The following is a 17485-nucleotide window of genomic DNA, read 5'->3' on the forward strand; positions in this document are numbered from 1 at the left end:
ATTCTGCATTTGCAGCAAAAACACATCTTCACTTCTTACTTACCAAAATAGATCTATTATGGTGTGTATGTGTGTGTGTGAGTGTGTGTGTGTATGTGGGTGCCTGCTGTGTAGGCTATGTATGTGTCATGACCTCGTCTGCACGCCAGCTCACCTCACACCTCTCGTCTTAGCCAGACATAAGGCCTGTGCACATACACAGCTGAACTCTGTGTGATTTCTAGGCTAAATGTCACACTCGAACCATGAAGGAAACTCACTCAAACTGAACATAACTGAAACTTAAGACTTACTCAAAAAGATATAAGGTGTAAATGATAAAAACTTAAATCTTAACTCTAAAGAATATAAGTAATAAAAGATAAAAAATCACTCCAGGCGTATGTCATGTAAGCAGGTGTGTTGCCATTCCTTTCAGAGCTCCTGTCCTCCTCACCGTGTATTGGCTGATCCTTAACGCCTGCCAAGAGTTTCTGACCTTCACTTGACCAGGAGCCACAGCTCTTTAATAAGCTCAAATGCAATCATGTGTAAAAGATTAAAATCATTTTCATAACAAAAGTTCTCTCTTCTCAGATCTACCAATATGTTTGCTCGTCTCTACTACAGTTTAATCATTGAAAATTACACTGATCAACATACTTTGTGGAAATTACAGGTTACATCATGGCAAAAGCATTTTTCAGACCCCTCATTCCCCCTTTTGACCTCTGACTGACCAGAGGTCACCATACTTTCAGGTGCTTCACTCCTCGTCCCACACAGCGACTCCCATGTCCATCAAAGGCATCATGGGTATGTGGGCTTCTGCTCCCGGATCCACTGCCTTCGTGATCACCTTCTCTAACAGAGCTCGGGCACAAGGAATGGGACAACAGCCACAGGTCACCAAAATACCCACCAACACAGCTAATGAAAGCATAATGGGAAGTACAAACCCTTTCCACTGTCCGAAGACCGAGGTCATCCAGCCCTCCAGCGGATTCTCAATTCCCGAATGTTCATGCATGGTCTTAGAGAGCGTTTTCAACCCCTCTAGAGCTCGAGTCACTGACCCGTCTGGAGCCGTGTTATTACCCAGATAGCAAGACGACATTGAATCTATGTTGATTTTTCATCCGAACCGTCGTATATGGTCGGGGTTGAAATGCCAATGTTGTAACAACATTGAAATACTGTGGTAAACCGACGGTCTTACTATAGGGACGTTGTAACGATGTTGATTCACCGTTGTTTTTTTGTCATTGATATTTGATCTATTTATAGTCGACCAGGTGACAACAACAACGTCGAGAAAACGTCTATTTATAGTTGACGATCATTCGGCTCCGGTCACCATCAAAAACCATCGATTTGTAGTTGAGCATTAAATTGCATTGCAACTGATCGGGTATAAAGTACCAGAGAAAGTAGATTTATTGTTTATTTGTTATCAATGACTTGGTCTAGTTCACCAGCTTTAAAAAATCGTGTCTACGTGCAATTTATGTGTAGTTGACCGGGAAATTAAAGCAGCGATCACTTGGACTATTCCGCAGCACCCCTCTCACATTGGTACATCCCCCCAGGTATTCATTGTCTTCTACAGTAGAGCGGGACATTTGATTTACTCTCAGCAGAATTGACCGGAGAAGGCATCAGTTCATGCACTGCACTGGCCTGCACCACGATTAGTATAAGGTAAGAATGAATGATTTTTTCCCTACTCGTTATTTCCATGTTTGCATTTGAATAACAGTAAAAAACTCGTTAATGTTGTACATTAACGAGTTTTTTTTACTGTTATTTACGTTGCTCCCACAAAATGTGGGAGCCCGAAATTGTGTCTACTTCTTACAATCCGGCAACAAATAAATTGCACTGCGAACAAAGTATATCAACAAAGAAAACATTTTCGTTTCATAATTTCTTCGTTATATTCCCTTACAAAGCTAGCTTTAACGCTTCGAGGTTTCCTTTGTTCTTGCCGTCGTCGCCTCAGCGCTTGACCCAGACTTTCGCTCTGTAGTTGCTTAGTACTACAAAAAAATTCTAAATCTGTGATATATGATTGATAAACGTAAAGTTAACTGTATAAACGTGTTCAATGACTTTGTTACTTTTGATGATTGGAGAGCACTCGCTTCAATTCGCACACGAAAACTTTAGACTCAGTTTGAATGCTCACGCAGCATGCCCACGTACGTTGCACGCTGACCTAACTTTACGTTGCACGCGTACATGACTTTCCGTTTGTGCCTTGAATAATGAATAAGGCTACGTCCACACGTACCAGCGTATTTTTGAAACCGCTGATTTTTTCTATGCGTTTGCACCTTTTGTCCACACGTAATGTATGTCTGGCCGTACGTTGTGTTTGTATTTCCAGGCACATTTCACGAAGCAGAACGCAGTCGTCAGAGATATCCACGTGAACGCTGTGATACGTCTGACCTTCAGTCCGAAGAAGAAACCCAGACCAGGCTTAAAAGAAAGCACAAGTAAAACCTTTTTATTCACAAACATATCTTTGATTGTTAAGAATTTATGATCTTGTCTTTTATACATATCTGTGGTGCTTGCATACTGCAATATCACCACATAATATAGTCCAAAAACTGGAAGTTTGTAAACTTTTTAAAAATGCAAAGTCGTGTACACTTGTGCACTTCAAAAATTCATTGTATACTGTACCTTCTTGCACATCTCTGTTTCCTGTGTGTGTTGTTAGAAATCAAACTAACTTTAGGAAACAATATGCCAAAAGCATATTTACAATTACTTAAGACCGTTTTTAATTTCTTTTCTTTAGACCAAATCCCCTGTACACATATATGGACTCAGAGGATGAGCAGCCTACAAAAAAACGGTTTCCCCAGGCCCCTCGAGTGAAAATACCAGGTAATAAAATACTGTCTAGTGTCTGTGTACATATCTGTGTCTGACACGAGGAAACTTTTCTGACAAGTTGTCTGTATTCTTAAATACTTAAATTATCTTTTTCTAAACAGCCCTCATCACTCCACAGTCTGCCCCCCAGACCACTGATAGCAACCATCATAATGCCCCACCCAGCTTCCGGCACCTTTCGCCACTCCGGCACAAACCGACACAGCTTTGCGATCTCGCCAGCATGCAGAGTCTGATCTCTTCCCTATAGATGGTATGCTTTTAAAAAAAGCTTTAAAGCTGCATCACAATGTCATTGTACTCTTATCTAAAAAAATCCCCAATTTATACTCCTGAATGTCATCTTGTTGTGATTTTTTTTTTTTCTGTAGATTCCAGAGACTCTGTGAGGCCACTATTACAAGGCAAGTTTGAAAATCTTGGAATTTCACAGTTTACATGGTATAACAAATATATGTGACAGGCAAAAACTAGTAAACACTTTTAGCAGTTACAAGAACTAACAAATGAATATCCAACAAAAGGGAATAGAAATACATTGTACTGCCAATACTTTGGTTTATTCTTTGTATGACTTGAAAATCAGGCTTTAGGGAAAACTAAATGACATGTTTCTATCATCAATTACATGAAGTAAACACACAAGCACTTGCATACACATTTAAGACATGAGACACGCTAATTCCATCTCATAAAATGTGTCTATAGGTGAGACGCTTTGCGTTGATTGGTGCTGCTGGACCACACTGGAGGTGCGAGTCCGCCGTGTAATGGTTTATGCCATTACAAAGGAGCTGGCCTCTGTACTCAACTGGGCAGGGGAAAAAAAACCAAGGACCAGATGAAGCAAAAAAAGGCATTTAAAGAGACAGCGCTGTGCAGATGCGTATTTGGTAAGTTTTAACATTTATTGTAGTTTTATGAGCCTAAAGTGAACAATAAAGGGATCAATTGATGTGCTGGGTGCGTTTCACATTTCCTATGTCTGGTTTTTGCTATATTACTTTGTCTTTCTTAATAACAAGACTTTCATGTCCGGTTAATCTGGAGATAGTCTTTGGTCTTCGGCTTGTTTTGTCCTCGGGTTGTACACTTTGTACAGCCCGAGGACCCCATGTTTTCTTTCTTTTTTTTTTTTTTAAAAGGATACACGTGTATCCTTTAAAAAAAACGGCACACCATGCTAAGACACATCACATTTTCAGCTTATAGCTCTTTGGGAATCAAATGCGGCAGTTTGCCGATTTCCGCCTGGTGACTTTCATGTTTATCAGCCTAGGAGTTTACATACTTTCTCCCTGCTGAAGACAATTAACAAGAGCTTATTCATGTGCTCTAATTCCCTTTTTTTTGTCTTTGTTTTTTTGTGTGTGTGTCTATTTTTGTCCTAGATGGCCTGGCGCAGCAGGTAGGGGCGAACTCTGTCTGAGTTGGTCTTTGCTCAAGCAGTCCAGAAATGGCTCAGATATGCTCCAGATCGTACGGGTGGCGCGCAGGACGCACATCATCCATCCCCATCCCAGAGTAAATGATAAAAAGTGATGTGAAACATAGAAATGTAAATAGGAAACTTTGTCTTTTAATAAAGTATTTTGCAAATGATACATGTCTATTGACCTTTTTTGTTTTTGTTTTTTTTTTCAATAAAAAGCAACTGTGCGAAAGGGGTGGAAAATCAATACCATAGCTCAACAGTGTTTCAATATCAGAATCTGACATTGTTTCAATGTCAACAGTGTTAGAAAATATAACGTCGAATCAATGTCAGGTTTCAACATTGATTCAACATCAAAACCTGACGTTGTTTCAACGTTAAAAATGGGTGCAAGAGTGACGTTGGGTCAACGTCACACTTCAACGTTGCTTCAATGACGTCGCCTGATATTGACTCAACATTGTTTCAATGTTTCCTTGCTATCTGGGTTAGGAATAAAAGTACAGCATTGATCACCGAACATCGCACATACACCGCCTCGTTCTGCTAACAGCATGTCTAAAGCCATTCTATTCTGCACCCCCATCAACGAGGTCGGACCCACTTGCTCCACTAGCCATTCCATCCCATCTCGAGTAAGGTTAGAGAGTCTCAGCAGATTATAGTGAACATAATTAATTCTATCCACATTCTTATTAGGGGTCACAGGAAAGAGAGCAGCGATTATTGGAATATTTTCAAACCCGGCAGCTATTTGATCTGCAAGCTTATACTCATTTGGAACTCCCCGGGGCACTCCTATTGAGTCTATCCAGGTCGGCGAGTCCATCCTAGGATCATAAGCATGTGTTCCCTCAGCCCCTCTTTTTACCAGAACGTGTCTCTTGCGCCTAGCTGTCAGTGTGCGTGTGTCGTGCGTTGGGAATGCCTTCACCCGGTTTCCTATTAACATAAGTGGCGCACCTAGCCTCACCATTGCGCACGTCCCCACGCTTCCCAGAGGAACACGAGCCAAAAGAGTTTTATGTCCGCAATAATAATAAAGCCCACTTCTAGCCCAGGTCCCAATCAAAGTGTTTGCATCACTTACATTGTTTGTGGTTCTCCCCGTTTTGGTAACCGAACACCAACTTGAGTCAATTTCTCCCACCTCATATTTCACGTGATCTGTGGAGAACTTAAAACACGTATAATTATCTTTTTTCGGCATAAATGGTCCCGCCTTCGTATGTTTATCGGTTGGGGGAAATAAACTGGACAACACCGTGCAGTTTCCAGTGCTCACCACTCCTCTAGTCAGTTGCAGCATACAGTCATAGCCCCACTGATCCTCTGGATGTAGTGGTGCAGGTTCTGTGAACAAACGTGGTCTAGCCGACGCACAAGCCACACAATTTGACACTTGCTGCTCCTCGGCATTTAATGCCATCCAGTCCAGCCACAGGTTGCTGTCACTGAACCCGGTGGCGCGTTCTATCAAATCCTTTGGTTTTAACCTCGTATAATCTACCGTGAGGACTCGCCTGGCTTTTGGTTCCCGTTCCTCTGGTGCTGCGGTGGACGACTCGTTTCCTACTGGCTTGGGTTTTGGGTTGACAAGATTTATCCTAATTACCCCTGTCGGATCTGTTCCCACCATATCTATCCCGATTACCAGATAAAACACACCTCCCGGACTTTCTGACCTAGGGAGAGCATTCCAAGGACCCAGGGAAAGGGTGATGGGGTTCTGAGAAGTGGAAAAATCCCTCTGTATTGCTATCCCTTTTAACCCTTCAGGCACTTGCGGCTGCCACCCCACTCCGGTCCATCCTACCACATTCCCCCAACCAGGAATACACCACTGCCCTGCAGTATAAGACCCCAGGACAGCGTGACTTCCCCGACTGGAGTGAGGGCTCCCTGCCCGCGTGCAGATGTAAGGGTGGCTACAAATCCACACATCATATCCCCTCCAGCTACCGTTTGCCCCTTCGCAATCTATTATTTCACATAAGTCAAACGTATACGCACTTGTGGACCCTTTAACGTAGTCCAGCTCTAGCCCCTTATATCTGCTGAGACACCCATCCTTTGTACCCGAGATCTCACGTTTTGTTCTCACCCTCGGCCCCGTTTCGGTGAACGATCCCTCTTGTGGTGCTGGAGTGGGCTGGCCTCCGGGTCCGGACAGTTCGCTTGGGTTTTTCTGCAAAGTATAAACGAGCAAACATACGGCCATAATTAATATCATCACAGACATCAAACTCACAATAACAAGTAATATTTTAATTTGTGCCCTCTCTTCATGAGGATCTAATTCACGGCGTGGCATTTTTCAGCGTGTATTTAATGATTAAAAATAAAAGAATACAAAACGTGGTTTTTCTGTGTCTCTTTGCTGCTTGCTTTTTCTCTTTTTCAGCTACCCTTCTCCGGCCACTCAGTTTGTGGTTGCTCCTTTCTGCAGGCGCGGCGACCTCCTCCTCAGCGGTTCTTCTTGCTTCGGCCTTTCGGGTAGACTACCGATCGGCCCGTTGCACGGGGGAGAGGATTTATTTTGCCTCTTAGATTTGTTGCCCCCCGTGTCCGGTGGAGCCGAGTCCTCGTCCACTAGGCTCTCGTCTGCTGCCGCACACTGCGTCCAGTGGAACCAGGTGTCGCCTTTCCCTTTCAACTGGACCGCTGTAGCCGTCCGAGCTGTCACCTCGTATGGACCTGTCCACCTGGGTTCCTTCCACTTGCGTTTGATGACCTTTAGCCACACCGCCTTGGCGTCAGGGACCTCTCCTTTCTCTCTGGGGTTCTCACACGTCACCTGTTTTGTGAAACTGGACACAAGGGCTTTCAACTCGTTAAAATATTCAGCATGAGACCTGTTCCTTTTCTGGGGCTGCTCCGCCGAGACCACTGTCCAAGGGGCTGGAAACTGTCTCCCGGTCAGCAGCTCGTACGGGGTAAAGCCTGTTGACTGATTCACAGAACATCGTATGGTCATCAAAGCAATGGGGAGTGCAGCTACCCAGTTTAACCCTGTTTGTGCGCATATTTTAGCCATCTTATTTTTTAAGTTCAGATTCATTCTTTCTACTTTTCCCTGAGACTGGGGATGATACACTGTCCCAAATTTATGCTGCACTCCCAACATTCTCTCTACTTCTTGCAGATCCTGGTTTTTAAAGTGTGTGCCATTATCTGATCTAATCCTTCGGGGAAACCCGTGTCGCGGAATGTAATGGTTAATCAAACACTTTATTACACTCTTTGCGTCTTCCTTCCGGGTTGGCCAAGCCTCGGGCCAGCCGGTCAAGGCATCAACACACACCAACAAATACCTCACACCACCGGGGCCTGTCTCAATCATGTCAGTGAAATCAATAACAATCTCCTCTCCTGGTCTCTCAGGCATCAAAAACTTACCCGGCTCTGGTTTCACTGCTGGTTTGGGATTGTGTGCTCCACAGATTAGACATGTTCTGGCCTTCTCCTGTACCATGTTCCTTAATTCCGGGTGCCACCATCGACACAGGTTTTTCTCCATTTGTTTTATACCCACGTGGCCCAGTCCGTGAGCTTCACTTACCTTCTGCTTTGCCATTTTGGTCGTCAAAACTGGACGCCCGTCCGGGCTCCTCCACAGGCCTTCCTCCTGCCAGGCTCCTCTAGCCTGCCACACCCCCTTTTCCTCTGGGGATGCTTCCTTCTGAGCCTGTCTGACCTCCTCCAAGGTGTTGGTGCTCCCCTCCTCTTCTGCCGTTACCTGCACCATTTGTCTCTGTCCTTTGTAGCCTGCGGCCTTTTTTGCAGCTTCATCCGCTGTCCGGTTTCCTCTTGCCACCGGATTATCTCCCTGTGAGTGTCCTTTGCATTTTACAATACTCACCTCATCTGGATCCTCTAGGGCTTTCTCCAGTTCCTCCATTTCCTTCTTGTGGCAGATCGGTGCGTTGGTTGCAGTTCTGTATCCAGCTCTCTTCCACTGAGCCAGCTCCACCTGTGCGGCTCCAAACGCATATGCTGAGTCAGTGTAAATGTTCACTTTCAGGTTCTTGGCCAACCGCAGCGCTCGGATCAGGGCTATCACTTCAGCTCTCTGGGCTGACTGCTGTCCCTCAATCCTTCCTGCCTCTATTACCTGATACTCCTGTCCTACTCTGCGAACTACAGCATACCCTGCTTTAAGTCCTTCTTCATCTCTGTGGCAGCATCCATCTGTGAACCACTCCTCTGCTCCTGCTATGGGTTCCGCTTTTAGATCCTCTCTCACTTTCTCTTCAACCTGGGCTCTCTTCACGCAATCATGTGGTTCCCCTGACCCCATTAAATCTGCCATGTTAATCCCTTCATGTGTGAATGTCAGGTTAGGTGCATCTAAAACTTTGCTCAACCTCTGTTGTTTCAGTGGGGTCATTGTGAACGCCTGTGAGTTCACGTAAGCCACCACACTGTGTGTGGTGAGCACTTTCAGTGGGTGTTCCCTTACTATGTGTGCTGTTTTCTGAATGATTTTTGCGACCCCTGCTGCATGTCGTGTGCATGTTGGGTGTCTTGCTTCTATTGGGCCCAATTTTATGCTAACATACATGAGCACATCTCTACTCCCCCCTTTTTTCTGAAACAATACACCATTTACAATGTCATTTGTTTCAGAAACATCCAGGTAGAATGGTTCATCGTAATTTGGCGTGGCCAAGTCAGTGGCCCTCGACAAATCCTGCTTCAATGAAATGAACGCGGACTCTGTGGCCGGTGTCCAAGACAACTCAGCCCTCAGGTTTCGAGCACCGACTTTCTTAATCAGGTCCCTTAAAGGGGCGGTTTTACCTGCGTAGTTCGGAATGAACTGTCTGCTGTAACCTGTCAAACCTAGAAAAGAAAGTAATTCTTTCACAGTTCGTGGTTTGGGATGTGTGAGAATTTGGTCTCTGTGTGTGTTCATTAACCCCACTGATTTGTGTGCAATCACCCGGCCCAGAAAAGTTACCTCCGGTCGGACCAGCTGCAGTTTTTCTTTACTGACCTTGAAGCCGCATTCTGCCAGTCGATTCAACACTGCAAGCGAGGCTGCCGTACACGCCGCCACGGAAGGAGCTGCAATTAGGAGGTCATCAACATACTGGATTAGTGTGCAGCCCTCAGGCAATTGACATGGTGACAGGGCTTCTTTCAGCACCTGATTGAAAATGCCTGGGGACAGTGCAAAGCCCTGTGGCAACCGTGTGTATCTGAACTGTCTACCTCTGTATGTAAATGAAAAAATGTCTCTGAGTGACTCGTGCAGTGGAAGACAAAAGAAGGCATTAGCCAAATCAATACAAGTGAACCATTTCTGGTCCCATGTAATTGCAGTGAGAGCTGTGTATGGGTTAGGCACAGGAACAGTTTCAGTGCGTAGTATGGCATTAATAGCTCTCAAATCATGTGCCATTCTGTATTTCCCCGTGCCCTGTTTTTCAACTGGTAAAATAGGTGTGTTCCAGTATGAGTGTGATGATTCTAGCACCCCTACCTGCAACAGCCCTTCAATGGTTTCTGCAATACCTGCATCAGCCTCTGGTTTGTGCCTGTACTGTGGTTTATTGACGGGTGCATCCGACTTCAGCTCGAAAAGAACAGGTGAACAGGAAGCTAAACCCACATCAGTTGGCCCTCTAGACCACAATGTGTCAGGCAGTTTCGGGAGTTCAGCCACCGCGTCTGGATGATCTGTTTTCTCTCTGCCGTGTGTTCTGGAAATTTCTTTGTGTTCTAAAATCACAGCATCGTTAGACCAACAAACTATATGATAGATTTTACATTTAGGAGCATACCAAACATTTGGAATTTGCGTACCTTGCCACCAAGAGTTGTCCAGCGCCCGCTTGACCATTGGCCCTAGTTCTCGTGCCTCATGACCAACATGGACCGCCAAAGTAATGTGAGGGGCTGAATCCTCTCCCACATTGTACCAGGGCAATTGTTCATCCGTTAATTTGACAGCCGCGGCGACACCTTCTGGTCCAATGTAAATATTGTGTGTTTTTACACTCCAAGTCTCTCCCTCTAGATCACTCTCAAATTGTTCCCTATAGGTGTCGTCTTCTTCCTTATCATAAAAAAGGGTGACGTGGTAAGGATCTCTAGGCTCAGAGTAGACGGCCAAGCTCATTATCCAGGGTCTCCATTGCTGGTATGTTCTCAGAATGCCTTCCTCCACCAGCTGTCCCCAGTATATTTCTGCTGTGGACTGCTCAGAGTCTCTGACCAGATATTGAGTCTTTGAAGGCGATCCCAGGCACGGGAATTCTTTTCCTCCTGGCAGAGAGACCGTCAGGCCATCTGCCGAACACATAATAGTTGCTCCCAGTTTCACAAGCAGATCCCTGCCCATGAGATTTACAGGCACCTGTGGTGACACCACATATCGGTGTTTCAAAGTCTGTTTTCCCAGCTGCGTCAAAGCTGGATCAGTCAGTGGCAGAGTCATTGGAATCCCGGAGAAACCCACAACACTGACTGTGCTATTTGAAAGCGTTGCACAGTTAGGTGTGTCTCTCAATGTGGAATAAGTCGCTCCAGTGTCCACCAGGAAGGGTAGTTCTGTACCTTCCACGGTCATCGACAGCATGGGTTCTGCCGCACCCACACTGTTCGGTCTCTCCGGGCGGCGTCAGTATTGCTCTTCGTCCCAGCCCCAGTCAGCGACTGGATACTGGGCGACAGGCGCTGCACTGGGATTCGGAGCTTGGTGCGCCCCCCTGTACGCAGCTCCTCCTCTGATGTTTCCACGTGCCTGGGGTTGATAGCCCCGCCGTGGATAGTTACGGGGCCTCACAGGGCATTCTCGAGCCCAGTGTCCCTCCGCTCCACAGAAGAAACAGCCACTCCAACCATCATTGTTAGCTGGAGACCCCAGAGGCCGAGCTCTTAGTCCGCCCCTGCCAGATCCACCACGCCCCCTTTGCGAACCACCGGTCCCCCAATTCCCAGCGGGTCTACGTTGCCCTGGTGCATTGGCGGGCCAGCGGTCATCAGGATAGAGATTCGGATCCAAATCCGGCCAGTCAGGCACCGGATCAGCCCCGGGCCTTGCCACCATTACCGTTTTGCTTGGTTCTTTCAGCTCCTTTTTCTTATTGTTAAATTTGTCGCGAGCCTCCCCCAACTGCAACTTGACAAGCAGAGCCTGGGCTTCCTCGAGCTCTTTCTTTTGTTTATTCACCAGATCCTGTTCCTGCTGAAGGCGATGCACCACATGCCTCTCCCACTGCGCAGAGTCTGCTACTGCAAAGTCTGGATTCTTCTCTAAGTCTGCTGTGACCTGTTTTGGCAGTCCTGCTAGAACGGCGGAACGGAACCACGCCCGACTTTCGCCCTCCTTACCTGGATGAATGCCTGTCTCCATCAACCACTGCTCCTTAGCTTTAGCTAAGAACTCCCCTGGTGTGTCTTTAGGGTCCCAAATTATCTTAGGTATTGTGCCGGTGTTGCGTGTTGGATACTTTTCACGAACAGCATCAAACAGGGCACTTTGGACCTCAGAAAGAGGGAGGTCATTAGCATACGTAGTGGTGCGTGCTAGCCCCTCTACATCAGCTAATCCTCCACCCAGCAGGCAGCGCCCAGCGACCCCGCGAAAATCACCGAGAGCAAGCTCTTCTGCTTTGGTCAGTGTGGTCAGTTTCCTCAGCCAACTAGCCCCTCCTTCTGTAATGGGCGGAAGTTGTTTAACCAATGCTTCCAAATCTCTGATTTTATATGCTCTATACACTGGTTCACCACATGGACCAGACATCAGAGGCATATTCAGTTGTCCCTCCTGTACTCCTCTATCAAAAATTACTCTTCTATTTTTCTTCACCTGTGTTTTTCCCTTTGACGGCCCAAACATTGATCTTCTCCGACCTGGAGTGGCCTGCTTCTGTTTTCCGCCTTCATTCTTTTTTACTTCGCGGTTTCTCAGCCTTATGCTTGGACCTGGGTCTGACTCAACGTCTCCCTCTTCGGCCACTTCCTCTTCCTCGCCATCCTCCTCTTCATCACTCCAGGAGACCTCGTCCTCTATTTTATCCTTTGGCCTCCCCTTAAGTATTGCCCGCTTCATCACTTCCAATGTGCTGAACACCTTCAGCAATGCCTCAGGCTCCTCATACATAGGACCATGCACTTCTCCTTCCCAGTGTTCCCGGTCGAGCGTTTTTTCTGCTCCACCTGATCTCCTCATCTGGGCCTGTCCTTCCTTCTGCGGACCTGGCGATCCCTTGTGCTTGGGCCGGGCCCCCAGCTCCATCGTGGGCCGCCCCTCCTCTCGGGTGTGAATCCCCTCCTCCTGTCTGTCCTGTCTTGGCTGTTCCAGCAGGTGTTCCTCGGACGGCGTCAGCTTATCACTCCTGATCCCCCTTTGTGGCGAGGTTGGGCCCTCATCTGCAGCTGAGGCCTCCAGTCTCCCACCTTCACTAAAGGGCTGACGCCCCCCTGCTCTTACTTCTTCCTCTTGTCTCCCCATGTGTCCACCCGTGTATTCAACATTCACCACTCCTCCCAGGACTGTTCCTGTTTGTCCTTCAGGCCCACGCACCTGTCCTCCATCCAAAGTCATCACCGGCATGACATAGGGTGGGGGTGGGGCACTTGGCATTAAAGTAGCCCATGGGTATATTTTGGGTGTTGAGGGTCTAGCATTTTCCTCTGTTTTTGTGGTCAAGTTCCTCATTTGCTCCTCCAACTTCTTATTTTCCTCTTTCAGTTGTTTTACTGAGGCCATTATACTCACCATATCCCCTGCTCTGGCCGTGTCATCCTCCTTCATCCAAGATTTTGCGGCATTCCACAAAAACAACCACTTAGAGCACTTGTCATGCACTTCTCTGAGGTCCTTCATTTCTGCCTTGGTCTTTCTATTCACCGAGCGACCCACAGACTCCTCTTCCAGTTGCTTCAGTTGTTCTTCACATCTTTTCCCTTCAGCTTGAAACACCAAGCTCAGAGCTATTTCATCACTCAATTTCTTTTGTTGAGATGTGATGAGCTTACTTACCTCAAGCTCCATAGCCTGACATTCTTTTTCAGCCGCTTTTAATGTTCCAGCATTAGCCAGTCGAACAGCTTTCTTCAGCTGTTCAAGCTGAGCCTTCAAGGGCTTATACCCTTTTATTTCACCAGAGGTCGCCCTGTCACTCATTCTGCCACACACTCACTCACCTCCTCCCGTGACGTTTTCTGGCTCCTCCTCCTGAGCTACTCTGTTGTCCTTCACTTTCGGTTTCCACAACCCGTCTCACCACTCTGACAGCCGCTTCCTCGTCTTCTCCTGCTTGGTGACACACAGAGTTTAACCCAACTTATCATAAGCCATCTGTAACTTGACCACCCGTTCATCACAACACACTTCATTTGTTCTGACCCGGGTTCCACCTTAACACACCCTCATCCAAGCATGTCAAACTCGGCACCCATCTCTGCCGCTTCCACCAGGGAGACAAGAAACTCCGCCGCGTTAGATGGCACCCACCCCGAGTTATTTTCATTGTCCGCCAATTCCATTAATCTCGTAAACAGTAGCAAACATTTATTTACATACTCATCCAAATCATCTAACTCAACTGTTGCGGATATGGACACCTCATACGGGGCATTCTCCGTTTCTCCATGGCAAACACAGTTAACTTCAAACACACCTTCCCCGAGTGAAATATCCACTTTACAGAACCCCTCCACCAGCATTTCAGTTATTTTCCAGCTGATTGTTCCCTATGTAAACCTCAAGTCCAGATTAACACTCTTCAATTTTAAACCCTGTTATTTCAACCAACCAACCCGTTTTTTTTTTGTTTTTTTTGTTTTTTTTCTTCTTTCTGTTTTGTTTTTTGTTTTACTGGTAAGTTAACACCAACTCCCCTCTATTGTATAACTCTTCTACTCCTAATAAGTCCACTTTATTGCGTGCTCATTTCACTGTGATCTTTTAACACTCAATCCTGTAATTTTATATCTATTAATCTGTCACGCTTATTAGTGGCTCATGATTGCTTAAGGCTTATGTCTGAACTTGACCACCGAGCCGGAGTATCATTCGATCCTAACAGGACGACCACTCCATTTTCTCTGCGTCAAGACAGCTCATTCGTCTTTAACAATTCTTCTACTGATATGTCAGCATGCTACAGCTCAACATTATTATATGGCCATGTGCTTAACAAACTCAAATCATCCGATTAAACTTTGTGTACTTTATCTTATCTCCACAATTTAATCTCAAAAGGTCATCAATTTTTTATAATCAGTCCTATCACCACAGCTTAGGCCGCAGTGAGTTATACCTAAATGCACCATGTGTTATTATGCACAGTAAAATTTGACCGGGTTTCTCAGAGGTACTTATTTGTTTATTTAAGCCTCAGGTAAAAAACACAAGAAAACTCAAACGTCAATATCACCCGTTATGTATTGCCTAAATTAAAACAGCTTTAACTTCAAAGCGTCCAGCTTTGCATCACAACAACAATATTCCAAACCCAGCTCATCAATAACATCATTGCAGCAATGAAACAAAGCCCCATGTGTATCCCCATACCAAACAAAGCAACGTAATATTTACAGTCAGTTAACAATATGTGTAAATCATGCTTATGACCTCAAAAACACTTTAAACCAAAGCAGAAATCCTTGTGTGTTTCGCAGCAGCCAGCTCATTTGCATATGCTCGTACTTTCACCGTCCGTTACCCGGTCCAGTGGTACTCTATGTCAAATGGACTAAAGGCACGTTCGCAGAACGATAAAAACACACTGGCAGCTTCACCTGGGTCTCTTTCGTGTGTCTCAATGTATTTTTCCAAGCACCGGAATATCAGGAAACTACGAAACAGAAAGCTAAATAACTCTAACTCTGACCGTCTTATCTCTGCAGACACTGTAAAACCATAGTGGTTCTCCGGCGTTTCAGCCCAACAAATGCATCTCATATGAATAACACTCCCTGTACGTGAATATTCAATCTGACAAGATCCAGAAACAAACATCCTTTTTATCCTAAGAAAAATCAAATCCCAGTTCATATATTCTATCTCAAAACTCAGCAAAACAATCATACACTCATGTCAAGAATTAAAACTTTACTCACTAAATGGTAATAAACAAAACCAGCATCTTAAATACACGCATTCAGCGATACGTAACAATTTCTATAAACTCCCCAAAACTCTAGGGATTTCGCAGCCACGTTCTTTATTAAACAGCTGTTCAAACCCCTTCGTGCACTCACGGTAGCAGCCGCTTCATTTACATAAGCACAGGTTATCTGAAAATAACTCACAGACCTGCAGCATTCTCTCCCTCAGTCAAACTCATCACGCACTCACACACTTAAACGGTGACCCTTAAGCTCGGTCACTGATCACACATTCACCACAATTAATTCAACTCTATTTATCCTCTCGTAATATGCAAAACCAACCTCTTAGTTACAGGCATTTTAGCAAAATTTTTCAAACAATAGTTACACATTCAATCCACTCGAAACCGAAAGCGATAGTCACTATGAGCGTCACCGCTCCTCATTTACAGGAACACACACCCTCTAAAAATAGAAGTCAGCAGGCAGTGCTTCTGATACAGAGACTCCCTTCAGCCGAGGATTTCTTCTTATTATATTATTATGTTACACAGACGTCCTTATTTTTACAACTGCACAGATTTTTTCGGCCTCTTAGCTCCTACCAATCTCGATGAATTTACCATAACCGACTCGAACGGGCAAACCCCAGGTTTTTTGCGACCAATTCACCAGACCAGACTCGAACTGGCCTGTCCAAATATCTAATCCTAACTTAATTTACAGGTAGCCAAATAAGCGCAAGAATAGGGGACTTGAACCCCTAGCAATTTTGGAGATTCCCCAGTTTTCCCCGGCTCGTCGTGCCGTACTATCCCTACTCTTCCGGGTAGGTCAAGGATAAACGTCTTTATCCAGGAGGGAGCGTTACCTCCGAGAAAATGCGCTTCTTAACAGACGCTGCTGTCGTTCTAGAAAAATTTATAATAATTTGAAACAACAATCTACACCCGAAGCAGGATTAAGATTGAGGCAGATCTCCCGTTGTGGACATAAGGGACTTGAACCCACGAACTGACCATCACACGTAGATCAAATGACCAACGGGGCTTCACCCCACACAATAACCAAATTCCCTACCACACTAAATTAGCAGCTCCAACCGCTTTTAATTCTCTCAGTACTGTACTTTATTACTTTCATTATCCTTATTTCAACCAGTATACTCATGAGATTACAATCAGAATTAAATCAAAACAGACATTCATCAGTAACTTTCAGTGAGTAGACTTTCAAATTTTGTCATAGTCAATTTGACACCTTTTGGAATTCATTTCAACAGGTAGTGTCTTACCTTTTTTAATTCGCCGGCGAATGTCCCCTCACTTCCATCACTGATTACCGTCTGTCCGCCTGACCACCTCGGACCCTGTCCAGCGCCTCCCTGGTCTTCTCCTCTCTCCAACCACCGGAACGAGCCCCCAAATGTTAAGGTTCAAAGTTGGAGAAAAGGAGTACGGAGGGCTCACCAGCAAATAACAACTCTGGTCCAGAAGATGTGATCAAAGCAAAGATTTATTGATAACACGCGTGGAGTCCGAAGCTGGGCAAAGTCAGCAATCGAACTGAGCTTACAACAATTAGACAACGGTTTTATATGAGTACAATAACAAAGCCCCCTCTTTTGCAAAAATAGACAAAGTACAGCTTACGTCACTTAAACCACAAAATGTTCCGTGAACTTTAACATAGTTTAAAGAACATTACGTCTCATCTCCATTCCGGTGTCGCCCCACGTACGGCTTCTTATCTCAACCCCGGTTGCACTTCCTCTAAGTACCTCGGCACAATTCTGCATTTGCAGCAAAAACACATCTTCACTTCTTACTTACCAAAATAGATCTATTATGGTGTGTATGTGTGTGTGTGAGTGTGTGTGTGTATGTGGGTGCCTGCTGTGTAGGCTATGTATGTGTCATGACCTCGTCTGCACGCCAGCTCACCTCACACCTCTCGTCTTAGCCAGACATAAGGCCTGTGCACATACACAGCTGAACTCTGTGTGATTTCTAGGCTAAATGTCACACTCGAACCATGAAGGAAACTCACTCAAACTGAACATAACTGAAACTTAAGACTTACTCAAAAAGA

At 45.5% G+C, this 17485-nt stretch overlaps 1 protein-coding gene and 1 long non-coding RNA gene across 2 annotated transcripts; both read right to left on the minus strand.

The window, feature by feature from the left end:
* Positions 1-4948: 4948 nt before the first annotated feature.
* Positions 4949-9351, minus strand: LOC109196522 (uncharacterized). Its single transcript, XM_025904180.1, has 2 exons — positions 9324-9351; positions 4949-9169 (listed from the first exon to the last, which is right to left on the minus strand). The coding sequence occupies exons 1-2, from the start codon at positions 9334-9336 to the stop codon at positions 6747-6749; spliced, it is 2436 nt and encodes an 811-aa protein (XP_025759965.1). The 5' UTR covers positions 9337-9351; the 3' UTR covers positions 4949-6746.
* Positions 9352-13031: 3680 nt separating this feature from the next.
* LOC112844487 (uncharacterized) lies at positions 13032-17275 on the minus strand. The gene is made up of 2 exons (XR_003217218.1): positions 16689-17275; positions 13032-13592 (listed from the first exon to the last, which is right to left on the minus strand). It is a non-coding gene; the product is annotated as an uncharacterized LOC112844487 (long non-coding RNA).
* Positions 17276-17485: the final 210 nt, after the last annotated feature.

Source organism: Oreochromis niloticus, linkage group LG3 (assembly GCF_001858045.2).
Source record: "Oreochromis niloticus isolate F11D_XX linkage group LG3, O_niloticus_UMD_NMBU, whole genome shotgun sequence".
NCBI classification, from domain to species: Eukaryota; Metazoa; Chordata; class Actinopteri; order Cichliformes; family Cichlidae; genus Oreochromis; species Oreochromis niloticus.